The following is a 15,050-nucleotide window of genomic DNA, read 5'->3' as shown; positions in this document are numbered from 1 at the left end:
CTCCCACGCGGGAGGCGCGTACGCTAACCGCTTAGCCACGGAGGAGCTCAGCAAGGAGATGAGGAACCTATAATTCAAGTTTCTCTTCATCCTAACAACGGAGAATTGGCTACTGAATTCGAAAGTGTGGTTCAGGATAGGACAGAGAATGAAATTTCGAATATAGGTGTTCAAACGGTGGATAATATAGTGGAAGAATGAACGCGAAATCAGATTGAACATAGTAATTCAGCTGTACACCAAACCTCCAGTGACATTCGGATTCAAACAAGTTTCGTGCCAAAATTAAAATTTCCACCTTTCCGGGCTGTGTGGGAGAATCAGTGACTAAGTTCGTTAACGAATATGAAGTTATGGCTCTTTGCTATGGTTGGACAGAACGAGAAAAATTGGATCGCATCGTGGCCTGTTTTAGCTACTGATTGGTACTGGTGTAAACGCAATACGCTACTAGGAATAGCAAATTTTTCTGAATTCAAAAAAATATTGTGTATTCCAGACAACTTGTATAAGGCCAAATTGGAAAGTGAACTTATGTTTTCGGACTCTACTCTGCGAAATAATTTTATTAGCATCAGTGTTCTGAAATAGTAATCAAATTTTGCAACAAAAATCTCACCCGCCTCCATGAAACGCAAGCTTAGCCCTTAAGGCATTAACTAGAAAAGGGCGAAAATAAGCCCACAACTATATTTCTGGTAAAATTCTAGCTTTAAAACATGACATGACTCCCTTTGCATTTGAAATTTCGTATACCAATCAAAGATGTCCGCCATGACGCTTGATAGCCCCATCTGATGTGTCAGACCACTTCTAAGTTTCATCATCCTCCCTCAACCCGTTCTCAATACACAAGGATGATGAGGACTTTTGTTTTGCCATGTATATTGATAGACTGTGAAATCTCTATAGTAGGTAGATTTAAAAATGTACCTAAAAAGCTTATTACAACCAAGAAGTTACTTACGAGAGTCACTGGCAAGAGGATGTAATTAAAGGGGGTCGTGATATGACATAAGTCGAAAATTACTAATCTAAACTGAAATATTATGTACCCAACACAGTGTAGTCTTAACGAGAATAAAATACATGAAAAGATCGGTTGCAAGAACAAAAAAGTCTCAATAAATACATTGAGAAAAATCCGTTCTCCGGACAGCGGTAAATTGTACTAATATACGGAATCCTCTTGCTTACTACAGAAATCAGTACGGAACATACGTTATTCGTATGCTACATAAGCACTGCCCTTAATTGTTACATCATGCCGTTGCAGGATGTCTGATATCTAACCGTCTTCCTCATATTACATACATATATGTATGTTACCTTCGTCAGATATATGTTACATACATCCATTTGTATGTGAGATCCTAACCGCCTATATTGTTTCATACGAAAAGTATATACAGATGGAACACTTATACAGAAAGTATTATAAAACATGCGTTTTCAGTTATACGTTTGCTGTACGTTAAATCCAAAAACTACAGGATTTACAAATGTAATATACGATTTTACGTACGCCACATACAATTTTTTCCCAGTGTACGTTATTACATGATTTTGTAATATGTTTAAAATCATGTTTTAAACTGTTCAAAATGTTTAAAACATGTTTTTCTTGTGTGTGTGTTTTAAAACATGTTTAAAACATTTTGAACACCTTTTTCATGTTTTAAACAAACGTTTTGTTCTTTTTTTTTTTTTAAAAAAAAACTGTATTTTTCCAACCCTGTTTCTTATCGCTTGCTGCCTCATGTTACCTATCTCCCCCCCCCCCCAAAAAAAAAAATGCTCCAGCAAGTGTTCGAGCAGAAAAGCAAAGGCAGAGAGCAGAAAATTTGCTACCTGGTACTTTCCGGATCCATGATAAAAAATTCTCTAACAAATCAGGTAAGATTGAATGTGGCTTTGGAATACTTGGAAAGTGACAGATTTATTATCTGCACAGGAACACTAGATACTATCGACCTCGAACACTGCAACTACACCACTTCTTCACTTTTATCCTGTCTCTGCAATTTAAACAATAACGCTTAATCACCAGTGATATTTAAAAAGTACACAATAACATTATCAGACAGTTGTCAATTTGCACTCCTCCCAAACCCTGCTTTTCCATCGCCCTTCTATACCACAATAAATAAGCTCTCGTAAATAAAGGTAAAATTTGAAGAGTTTATGAACTCCACCGTGGAAGAACTTAGCAGATGCACCAAAGTCTCTTAATGCACGACCCAACGAACTATCTATGGGTTTAAATTATATTTATACTATATTAATTGTATATGCCATTTATGACTTATATGTTGCACTTACGAGTTGTTATTTACATGGATTATATTTTTATTGTAACAAAAAGCCAGGTTTAACATCCTTTCATTGTTGTGTCTGTATCATCGCATGGCACCAACATTTTATGATTTGACAGAAATTGAGATTGAACTTAATATTAGTTGCTATGGAACGGTTTGTGCAATGAGTTTCGATTGAAAAAAAACAAGATGCACAAAATTTGTTTCAAATAATGTAGAACACTCTCGCTATACCAGTCAGTAATACACATGTCGAGCCAGTGTTTAGTGTAATTGGTCGATGAACTTGACAATGATGTCATATTTCAACAAAACAATTCTGGAAATCAGAATTCTTCTTGACGCAGTGAGGAGCTTAAAAAAATATAATAAGGTTGGTGTCTATAATCACTAATTTACTTTTACTTAGCTCGATACAGTATATATTCAGTTAGCAGCAATAATAGTACTGCTAATAGTTAGCAATAATGGTCATAAGTATTAAGAGATAACAGTGGTAATGCAGTAAACATACGAACATTTTCAATTTCAAATTTGCGTCCTCAAGCACAACAAATTCCGATGTCTTTTAGCTTGCCTTCAGTTCAATCTGACAATCCTAGTTTAGCCATGATCGGTCACAATAACCGCCTTAAATCCCTCATTGTCTATGACTTGCGGATGTCCTGTACGTGATGCGTATTGGAGGAATTCATCGTTGTTCTTAAAGAATTGTTACATTACCATTTAATTCCGCTCATTTTCCACGTTCTACCATATGACTTACATCTTACCTTTCCCATTTCACAAACATTTGTTTCAAGTTTTAAACGCGTACAGTATACAAACCCGTATAACGCTATATCGGGTTCTCACTTTTGACTTAACTTTCATTGAAATACTAGTTTAACTTAGCTACCACAACTGGCAGGATATATCAGAGGAATCTGTCGCCAACACTTTACCTTCCCTTCTTTGTTCACCCCGAAACAAATTTGTGCAGAGTTATTGCAGTGTCATCGGAAGAAATCCGACAGAACTTTCTCAGGTACCTAATATATATTCTTCAACCGTCATAGTTATTGTTTGTTTAAGTTAACGTCCCTTTTTAGCACCGAGGGTATATGAGATACGAACCTGCAGTTTAAGATGGAAGCTGAGCCATCATAATGCATTAAAATTTCGAAGATCTCTTACGAGAAATCGAACCTAGGACTTCAAGCATCACGGGGCCGCCGTGGCTCAGTGGTAGAGCATTCACTTCTGATGCATGGGGTCCTTGGATCGATCCCAGCTCGCGCCAAGTGAACTTTGTGGTGGACAAACACCGTGTGCGTGGGGTTTTTCGGGTTTCTTCCATTTCCTCTCAATTTCTTCATTTCACCATCTGATTTATTTCTCATCATCATTTCTCCTTTAGTCTTGCCGGCAAAATCGTGGGATGTAAAACTTTCATTTTAGGTAAAGATTTCATTTTATTTCATTTTTCCAAGCATCAAAGGAGCGCGTCCTAGCCATTAGGCCAGTGGGGAGGGCTAACTGGTATTGGTGTACATTTATATACATTGGTGTCTGAAGTCATGGGATAGCGGCAGAAAACTTGTTGATGGCACACGAACATCGCGGAAAACCGATTGAACGGTGTGAAGCAGTTTTAGTGCTGTCAGCTGGACTTTCGTGAGTGCAGCGAAATGTTATATACTGTACTGATGGCAACCCTACGGAAATAATCGGAGTTTGAGCGTGGGATAATAGTGGATGCTAGACGAATGGAATATGCGATTTGGAAAGTCGTCCGGACATTAACTTTTCGCGCTCCACATATCAAGAATGAACAATGAATAAAGCAATTGAGACATTATCACCAAATCGGGAACGCAACGGCCGCCCACGTGTGCTGAATGACCGTAACCGGTGACGTCTGGACAGACTCATCCGGACAATAGTGCGTGACCTGATAGCATGAATCAATGCAGAACGTTCCACCAACGTGTCTCAGAGGTTAGTGCAGCGCAATTTAATCTCCCCACAGTCCAGACCGACACGAGTGCCGCAACTAACCGCTGAACACTGCCAGCGGCGACGCATGTGGCAACACGTGGATATGGCGTTAGATGATTGGTAACGTGTAGTGTTATTAGATAAATCACGTTTGCAGTTAGTACTACGGATGGCACGCTCTGGGCGTGGTGCAGATCCCATGACGCTATGGACCGAAGTTGTCAACAAAGTAATCTACAAGCAGGCGAAGGCTTCTCTGGTTCGCTTGAACCTGACATTGACCGGCCATCACTATGATTAGCTGCTTACTGACCATCTACATGCAATTATTGATTTCTTATACTCTGCAAACAATGGACTTTCCAGGATGACAAGCGCCGTGTCACCGGGCCGCAATGATGCGCGACTGGTTTGAGAAATACCCGGGTCACTTCCAACACATGATTTGGTCCCGTGGAACTCTACACATGAACCTTATCGAGTACACGTGGGATATTATCGAACGGGCCATTCGCACCTAGGATCCTCCACCTGCAGCAAACAGTGAATTATAGACAGCAATCGAGGCTGCATGGTTCCATATGTTTCCAGTGGACTACCAACTACTTCTTGCGTCCCTACTAAGTCGAGTTCCTGCACTTCTTCATGCTCGAGCAAATTCCACGCATTAAGTAGGTACCCTATAACTTGTGACACTTATATATACAAACAATGAGCTGTCCTTGCACAATAACAAGTTAAGGTAGAATTCAAGTGATCGAAATTGGCTGATCACCGATCTCAAGAGTGAGAATATGTAGCTAGTCTGCAGAAGTACTGCCAAGTGTAGTGTAAATGCATCAGTATGGCAAACTGAAAATCGGAGTTTGATCCTCGACCCAGTCCCACATATTCAATCCTCCATCATACCACTATTTGATTGGTTGCATTGAACAGTAACGAAGGATAATTTAAAATTATCATGGCTAAAAATTCTATATTAACAAAATTTAAGACTACAGAAATGTGAAGCGGGTACGTATTATACGCAAGAAACTAGTATATGGGTATCAACATTCATAATTGGTTTTTACACACTATAAAAATTGACAAAAACACATTAAGTCTGCTTTTACCTCTACTGCTCTTCAATGGAGGCTATGGTGTTTCATTGCTGAACGTTCACCTTTGGTGCATGGGGTTCGTGGTTCGATCTCAGTTCGCGCCAAGTGGGTTTTGTGGTGGGCAAACACCGTGTGCATGGGTTTTCTCAGTTCTCCCACTTTCTTGATTTCATTCATGCTTATCATTGCATCAGTTTTTTTCAACGTATCCTTTGGCCTACGTGGTATAACGTGGGACGTAAAACTGTAACATTTCATTTACTGTCCGCAATCACAAACAGTGCATGGTCGTATATATTTCGAGCACATGCCTGTAGTCATCATCAGAACAAAGGGAGAACGGTTTCAAAACCATAAAGGTTAAGTACACTAAAGGATTTGACAGAGTCGTACAACATCAAAATGTTACGGAACCTTAATATGGAACTCTCATCTTGTCCTTCTAATTAAAGACAAAATGGCATACTCATTTTCAGAGTTCTATTCCATGTATTATCACATTTATTAATATAATCAATTTTAGTTTTTATGCGTCCCTATCCAATCAATTGATGTATTTCAACCTCGGTGGCTTCAAAATTTTCTCTTTGCCTTGATGATCAGTACAGGTACGTACACTAATATCTGTATCCTGCAAGTGCATTGTTTAAGATAGGAGAGAAGCAGAAGTAAGTGCATTTTTTTTTCTGTACTTGGCTTTCCTTTGTTTATATTATAACGGCTATAAATGTAATTCGAATCATTTCCCTCAAACCACTCAACCTTAAAGCCACTTTCGTCTTCAGCAAGAATGAAGCATTTTAGAATGCGTTTATTCTAAAATATTATACATCTATGCAAATTTACTGACCAGATCGTCAGGTATAGAAACTTTTCCACTCGGTGAGCTTGTAATATTTTTCTTTTCGCCAGAATTTCCACTGTTTCCTATTCTAGAACTTGATGTGCTCGTCTGAATAGTATTACTATCCATATCTGTAAAAAGAAGATTATTTTATTTATTTATTAAAAAAACTTTTCTAGTAAAACCACATACTAATATTAATATTATCTCTACAAGAAATCAAAATTATTTAACAACTTTATTTCTATATGAACTGGATTGACGATATTATGAATGCTTTATACTTGGAAAATCTAAATCTTACTGGTACTGTTAATTTGACTGAACATCAATTCAGCCGTACTAAATGAATGCTTGAAGTTCTCGTATGAGAATACTATATTTAGTATTCATTTCCGCAGGTTACCTAATAACTAATAATCGTTACTTTTCGGAATCTTAACAGACGATAGAAGGGGACACTATGACTCAGTGATAGAGCGTTCACCTCCGGTGTTTGGGGTCCCTGGTTCGATTCCAACTCGCGGCGTGTGGACTTTGTGGTGGACAAACACCGTGCTCGTGGGTTTTCTCGGGGTTCTCCCGTTTCCTCCCACCGTTTCTATTATTTCTCATCATCACTGTCTCCTTTAGCCTAACCGGCATAACCGTGGGACGTAAAACTTAAAGATTTCATTTCATTTTTAACAGACGATAAAGTAACACAAACGGCACTTTTTTTTTGTGAAAGAAGTGTTAAGAGTAATATCGTAGATTGCTTTTATGTTGGTACCACTAATTATACACTACTAAACCGTTTAACTCCGAGCAGACCGAAACTCATAGATCTTTCCACAACATTATGAAACAGTTAAATTCAAAGAAGACAGCTGTTATTATAAATCTAACATAGAAATAAAATTTTATAATTTCAACAACTATATTATGAATGTACCGTACTAAGTGAAATACTACTAATTTTGTACCATAAAAAAGTTATTTTCTTTAAATTATTTCAGTAGTCTCTGCTGTTTTCTTCAGTATTTTTTTTGAACTGCTATGATAGAACTATTATGGATTCTCTCACCTTGGAATAGTCCTAAGATGAAAGGGTCCACAAATTCACAATAGTTCTAAGGTTAAGCTGTTTAAGAAGTTACTGAAGAATGTAGCATAGACTACTAAAATATTTTTTTTTTTTTTTTTTTTTTTTTTTTTTTTTTTTTTTTTTTTTTTTTTTTTTTTTACGGGTACAAGATTAGTAGTATTTCATATATAAGTATGTATCCTATAGCGTCCACTAGCAAATACAAGAGCGAGTCATGAGTCTTGCAATATTTTCATAACCCGAACAGCAGGCACGTGTATATGACCTGATCGATCTTAAGTATAATATCAAACTGGTCCAGAAGGTAGTGTGGCAAGCAGAGTATTTAATACAGTAGCTGCCTCTCCATTAGCATCTTTAATCATTTTTTGGTGGGAGTGACTGTGAATGTTTAACAACGTCTGATAAGTGAACTATTACTGTAAGAGTTCAAACTCAGGCATAACGCTGCAACAGCAACCCTAAAAAAAGCATCCGTCATGCAAAAACGGAAGATGAATCACAGCACAGAAACTTCGTGCGGGTTATAAAAATGTCGAAAATCAGCCAAGGTCCGGCCACTCCAGGATAAAATTCTACGATCAAATGACACGCTATTAAGGAAAATCCATCCCCCAGCACACGATGATTGTCAAGCCAATTCGGAATGCTCCAGTCCACTGCAGTGCGTTACCTTCATGAACTCGGGAAAACCAAAAGGAACTATCGTATTGTGCCACATGAGTCGACCCCAGCTCAGGCCCAGAGGAGCATTGTGTGCCGACGACTACTGTAAAATCTGCACCTATGCGTTTCGTGAAAGGGATTATCATATGAGACCAAAAGTGGATGTTTTTCTGAAACACACTAAATAGTGGATCCACAAGGGCCAACTTCCGGAACCGGTCGTCAAACAGGGCCGTTTCGAGCACAAAGTCATCGTTTGTGCGAGGTGGAACTATGAGGCAGTAATTAACTTCAAGTTCATTTCTACAGATCGTACTATCAATGCCAACCTTTATTCCCAACAATCGAAGCAAATGTATGCTGCACTACGCCAAAATACTCTGCATTGGTGAACCAAAAACGCGCTCTGCTACAACGAGTTAACACAAAATCACACTCGGCTCGAAAAACGCAACAAAATATGAAGAAACTTGATGATATCGAACTGATCCCACAACCAGGGTATAGTTTTGGCCTTGCCTCTTCGGATTACTACCTGTTTCGTTCCATAGTGCACTTCCTGAAATCACGATGCTTTACCAAGCAGCAGGAGGCGGGAACAGCAGTGACTGAATTCTTTGTCTCTAAGGACAAGACGTGGAATCAAGGAACTGGCAGAAAGGTGGTCGCAGACAGTCCAACATCAGGGGTTATATTTTGAATGTTAATTTATCTTCATTGTACTGTAATAAAAAGAGGTACCGGTACGCTGTGTATCAGAATATTACAAGACCTAAGACTAAACCTTGTATGAATGTATTAATTACAAATAACAAGTTTCAGAAAGCCCATTAGAAAAGGTAACTTCCTGTCATTCATAATGTCTCATAATGGATTCCAGAGGCCATCCAATTAAATTTATTCAGAAGTTACCTTCTTAAGTTTGATCTTATGTCATAAACAAATGCATTTTTACGAAGGCTGAAATAAGTTTTCATCATTGTTCCTAGACCTACTACCACTTCGTAAATAAACATTACAAAGTGAAGAAAAACATACATAAAAAATATATAACGAAATACAGCACATACGCCCATACGTGAGAAAATTAATGACTACACTGTTCCAATCTGTCAGTATATTTTGATTTTAATCAACACACCTGTTATGTGCCCCAGGAATCCTAATCGGGTTATTATATTTCCAGTGATTTCAAATAGGATATAGTCCTGTGCCATCAGCGCTCTAATTCTGTGCAATCCACCTGGCTTCTCTTACTCAGCTCCATTCATTTGTAGACGTATTACTATACGTTAAGCTATCTGGGTACCGGTATCGTACTTAATGATTCAAATATACTACGGATTTCTTTGTAGAAATCATTCCGTATTGCCTTAAAATTCATGATTATCAGCGAGCTTCCATTTTTCTTTTTACCTGCAGTAGTAAAGAACTTGGGCAAAGGGTACAGTCCTTTACAAAAAAACATTCCCTGATGTTTCAAAACTCATGTTTCATTAAGAATTTTCCACTTTTACTAAACATGCTTGCACGAAAAATTTAACTACGAGACTCACCAGGAAATGCAAGGTGTGACAGCGGAGAATATGTAGCACAAATTGCTACATGAAATCATTGAAACTTCAAATAGTTTACAAGGTTACTAGGTTTTAGTGTGTGCAGTATTTCTTTCAAAGAATATGGTAGTTTTGGAACCGATTGCATGCGGCCGATCTGACGGAAAAAGACCCGATTGTATGACATTAGTATCTTGGAAGAGAGGAAAGGCATTGATTTGGGACTTTACATGTTCGGACACCTATATCCCCTCCAACCTACAATATGCCTCAGTAAAAGCTGGACTCGTAGCTGCTCGAAAAGCGAAAGAAAAAAGGAATAAATATAGCAAACACTTATTAAAAAATAAACACAACTTCCGATCTTATTACATGTTATCAAGCCCACAAACGAGCAAATTATCGCTTTCCGGAAAAGGGATAGTTTTGGAACTAGGGGTAAAGTACAATGTTAACATAGCCTATCCGAAAGTAACCTAACCTAAAATGAACAAACGAGAAGTACAGATTATAAACCAAGAAAGTGAGAATTTTCAACTAAAACTACTCCCCCCCAATTCCAAAAATATGCCCTGGCACTTTTTGAAAACGGAGGACTAACTTTGGAACTTAACCCGAACAATCTGCTCGACTAGACAGCATTCGTCCTTTTTAGTGGCCACCTAGCACAAGTTGGTTCGAATTGTACGCATTAGTTATGCCATATATCCAGACTATTTACTGAGCTCTCCTGAAAGAAATACAAAGCTCCAAGCTAACCTGAAAATGTAAGAAATGTCAACATTTGGTAGAACTAAGAGTACTGTAATAGTACCTAAATAAGTGAGATATTACAAACAATTGGTTAAATGAAATATCTTAACTCACATCTACAGGAAATGAAATATCTTAACTCACATCTGCAGAATATGTCCCAAAGTTAAATTTTGGAGTCTCATTACATTTCAGAGTACATTTCGAAGTAAAAACCTTTAGCTATATTTACCATTCTGTGATTGTTCTGTGAATTTAATGATCAAAACACATATCAAAAATCCTGTAATCAATACAGTTGTACTTCTTAGACATGTGCAGAGCATTGTGATTTAAAATTATTCCTTACAAATGAAACAGCTCACATTATTTCCTATAAATACTTTGGAAGTATACGGTCAGTCGAATATACACAATAATAAAACATTGGCAATGCAATAAGCGCATATGAGTAATCCAAACCTGCCAACTAAGAAGATATCAATTATTGTGTACGATGATCAAAATTTTGGTATTTTGTAAGATATTATTATACGCTTCAAAAATCGAATGGCATATAATAATTATTATCTCACTTACTGTTTATTTGTCAGTTGGGAAGCTACATATTTTTGAGCGCTATTATTTGTTCTTTTTGTGAGAGTAGGATAAATGTGAATGGTACAAGACTTGAAACTATGGTATAACTGCCTTAATTATTGTGTAGTTTGCAGCTCTGAACTCTATACACCGTAAACAGTTGAAGATTGAAATCCGTGCTTAGACCGTAACCAAACTATTGAGAATTGACAGGAAAGAATTCGTCTTTCGTATTGTTTGCTAAAAATAAATAAATTAATCGCACAGTGATGTATCCAAGGGACTTGGTGGGTGCGGCAACTATTCTCATTGAGTCTTTAGTCTCATTATACGTATTAATTAGTATACGTATTAATAAAATGCATCAAGAATATCAGTTTCTTAAATTTTGGAACTACTACAATCTCTGTGTGCGGAAAATTGTTAATTTTCGATCTTCATTTAAGGACACTATGGTCCCTATGAAGAGCCGTTTTCAGCGTTGTGATGGAAGTTTGATTAACGTGTGATGCTAACAGCCGTAGTTAGAAAAACATTAGTGAAGTTAAACACGATTTATATCGACAAAAGGCCAGCCACGACTTTTTTGTAGGCCAAACACGTTAAAAGAAATCGAGGTGAATGAGGCCTAGTATCTTATACATTGATTTCTCGTAATGCGTTGGGACAACCCTGTGGAAAAGTCCAACCTGGCCAATGGCGTTACTAAAAGCTTGGGAGTCCTCCAGCAGACAGCGTAGGGTGGGCCCCCTTTCCTACGTCCCATTTCATGATTTGGGCTTCTTGATGGCTTGGGGCCCTCCCACAATGCGGGATATGCGGGGCCCTTATTTACGCCCCTGAGCCTGGATTTTTTTCAAGATGAATCTTGGTTAATTTCAGAAACATACTTTTAAATTTAGAAGATAACATCATGCGTTCGTTAGTCAAACTCTTGATATAACGCTAAAAATGACTCTGTATAAGGCTCTATATGGTACGAATTACACCGAAATCCGCAAATCGGGAGTTCGTAAGGTAATATACCCAGTGTAGGGCAAATTTCAATTGATTTAACAATTAACAATTAATCTGTAAATTTAATTGTTAATTGCAATTAACAATTGAAGTAAGTAATGGTTAATTGTTAATTGCAGTTGGCCATTAATAATGGAGAATCAATTGCAATTAATTAATCGATTGAAAGTAATTGCAGTGGAAAGTAATAGCAATTGAATTCAGTCATTCAATTGCAATTGAAATTATTTGGCAATTAATTCAATTGCAATTGATTTCCATAGCAATTACTTTCAATTGATTGATCAATTGCAATTGATTTTCACTGATTAATTTTCAACACAGTAGTTCAGAGAGGGCGTGGGACAATGAAAACTTTAGCTACGACCAATTGACTCACCACCCATCGTGACCAACGACCCACCGTGACCCACTCTGGCCCACCACCCACTGTGACCCACAGACCCACCAAAACCCATTGTCATCAGCTCTGACCCATGATTCACGCCCTCTTCTCTACTGACTAAAGAGTTTAAACTTGTAATAAAACAAGCCTATGAAATTATAACTCATCGGAGTTTGAATTTCTACAATCAATCGCTCAAGCACCGCTCTATTACAATAACGGTGGATCTCACCTTTCTAATATAAATAAAATAAAGAGTTTGTTTGTGTCTGTCTGTCTATCTTTGTGTGGCCTGTGGACCAGACGAGTGGACCGAAAGTTTTCAAAATTTGGTCACGGGTAGCTTGGTCTAGGCCCCAGATCAAGACGAAGAGTTTCTTTCAAATTTCGAACTAGGGGGTCTCAGGGGGGTGTTTACCGGTACCGGCCTGTTGACCAGACAAATTGACCGAGAGTTACCAAATTTTGGTCACAGATACCTTGGTCTAGGTCCCACACGAAGGCGAAGCGTTTTTGACAAAATTCGAACCAGGGGCTCTCAGGAGGGCGTTTACCGGGACATATAAAAGTAGTAGAACATGACCGATATTAGTGTCGATTTCATAGTTTTCGCGGTCGCTGAGATCAATGGTGAAACTCCGATCGCATTAACTTCCAAATTCACCCTATTCGGCTGCGGGCCGGGAGTCAACGGGGGAGGGGGGATACCGAAGCGTAAAAGTAATTCAAAATGATCGATATTAGTGTCAAATCCATAGTTTTCGCGGTCGCTGAGATCAATGGTGACACTAAAATTAGCGATGACTTTCAAATTCATCCACCGTTGTATGCAAGCCTTGGGTCACCAGAGGGGGGATTCCGATACATGTAAAAATAATCAAAATGACCGATATTAATGTCAAATCCATAGTTTTCGGGATCGCTGAGCTCAATGGTGAAACTCACGACCGTGTTTACTTTCACATTTAGGTCCCATCAGCTAAAGAACAAGAGCATTATCAAAGGGATCACGAGACAAGTAAAAATAATCCACAATGACCGATATTAGTGTCAAATCCGTAGTTTTTGCGGTTGCTGAGATCAATGTTGATATTTTCATTAGCGATGATTTTCAAATTTAGCCACCATCGTATGCAGGCCGGGAGTCACCGGGGTGGAGAATTGCGAGACATGTAAATATAATTAAAAATGAGCGATATTAGTGTCAAATCCATAGTTTTCGCTGTCGCTGAGATGAATGGTGATATCATACATCTACAGGCGTTGACTTCCAAATACAACCCCCATCGGCTGCGGGCCAGAGGCGTTGTTTTTTTCAAAATTGGAACCAGAGGATTATAGGGGCTTTTACCGGGATATGTAAAAAGTAGTAGAAAATGGCAGATGTTAGTGTCACATTCATAGTTTTCATAGGTATCGGCTCGGGGCCAGAGGAGATTTTTTCACAATTCGAACCAAGGGGTCTCAGGGTGCGTTTACCGGAACATATAAAAGTAGTAGAAAATGGCCAATATTTGTGTCGAATCCATACTTATCGGAGTTGCTCAGATGTATAGTGGCACGTGTCCCGATAGTGTTTACAATATTTGTGTCGAATCCACATTTATCGGGGTTGCTCAGATGTATAGTGGCACATGTCCCGATAATGTTTACCTTCAAATTTAGCCCCCATCGGCCTTCGCAATGAAAACACATGTACGTTGTTGGATATATATTCACACAAAATATATCCAATTTTAGAAATGTTTCTTAATTGTTCTCCAGTTGTTCAGTTTGTTTACAATTATATTTTATTTGATCCGTGCGAAGAATGGGCATAACAGCTAGTACGAAATGGTAAAGTGTTTGTCATGGACCAAATTACAATTAATTCAATTATATAGATAATTATTATAATTATCATTGATAATTATTTCCTTGTTGAATTATAGATACTTTTCAGTGGAAAAAAGAATAAAATTTGAAAGTCCCAAATCTAGTTAAAGTAGACCAACGTAAAGGAAACAAAAGTATAAAATTTTCCATATAATTAAGCGTACCGTACAAACTTAAAATTTCCATGTAATTAAGCTTACAGTACAAATTTTATGTCTCTTTTTCTCACAACTTGATTTCCTTGAGCTCTGAACGCTAAACACACGTCTCGTCTCGATAGCGAAACGACTATAGATTTTTATAATGAGACAGCGTCAAATGCCGTGAGCACCGGCGTCATCAACTTGTTCCGCCACCAACGAATTTCGATGTGGTTCCTTTTGCATCATTTTGTGCTATTTTGTACGCATATTCTAATTTTTTCTGCGTCTCCGCAAGTGGGTCAAAATGGGCCTACAAATATGGCGGAACAATTTATTGCTGTTCCGCCACCAACGAATTTGGAGGTCGTTTCTTTCACATCGTTTTGTGCGCCTACTTCCACGTTTTGTGCGTCATGGGAAGTGGGTTAAAATGGGTCTCCAAGGTGGGACGAAAATGACCCACTGTTCCGCCACCAACGAATTTTGAGGTCGCTTCTTTCGCATTGTTCAGTGCCCAGTTTCTTACCGTTTTGAACACGTATTTTCATGTTTTATGCGTCACTGGAAGTGGGTCAAAATGGGCCTCGAATGTGGGACGAAAATGCCCCACTGCTCCACCACTACCGAATTTCGAGGTCGTTCCTTTCGCAACGACTATTGCCTGTTTTGTGCCGTTTCGTACCCCTATTTCGACGTTTTGTGCGTTACCGTAAGTATGTTAAAATAAGCCTCCAAAGTGTGAGG

At 38.3% G+C, this 15,050-nt stretch overlaps 1 protein-coding gene across 7 annotated transcripts in view; it reads right to left on the bottom strand.

Moving 5' to 3' along the window:
- The window catches only part of amx (TM2 domain-containing protein 3 almondex), a 29,316-nt gene extending 18,275 nt beyond the window's left edge, over nt 1-11,041 (bottom strand). The window contains exons 1-2 of one of the 7 annotated variants that reach the window (XM_081747656.1): nt 10,887-11,041; nt 6,252-6,376 (exon numbers count right to left, since the gene is read on the bottom strand). In XM_081747656.1, the coding sequence (XP_081603782.1) occupies nt 6,252-6,374 (123 nt within the window). In that variant the 5' untranslated portion in view covers nt 6,375-6,376; nt 10,887-11,041. Of the gene's footprint in view, nt 1-6,251; nt 6,377-10,421; nt 10,762-10,886 lie in introns of those variants that run through there. The other 6 variants (XM_081747659.1, XM_081747641.1, XM_081747644.1 and 3 more) reach the window with 6 other exon arrangements.
- Between the last annotated feature and the right edge of the window lie 4,009 nt (nt 11,042-15,050).

The sequence above is a fragment of the Thermobia domestica genome, chromosome 2 (assembly GCF_964235325.1).
Source record: "Thermobia domestica chromosome 2, izTheDome1.hap1.1, whole genome shotgun sequence".
Taxonomy (NCBI): domain Eukaryota; kingdom Metazoa; phylum Arthropoda; class Insecta; order Zygentoma; family Lepismatidae; genus Thermobia; species Thermobia domestica.
This window is presented reverse-complemented; position numbering and strand designations above follow the sequence as displayed.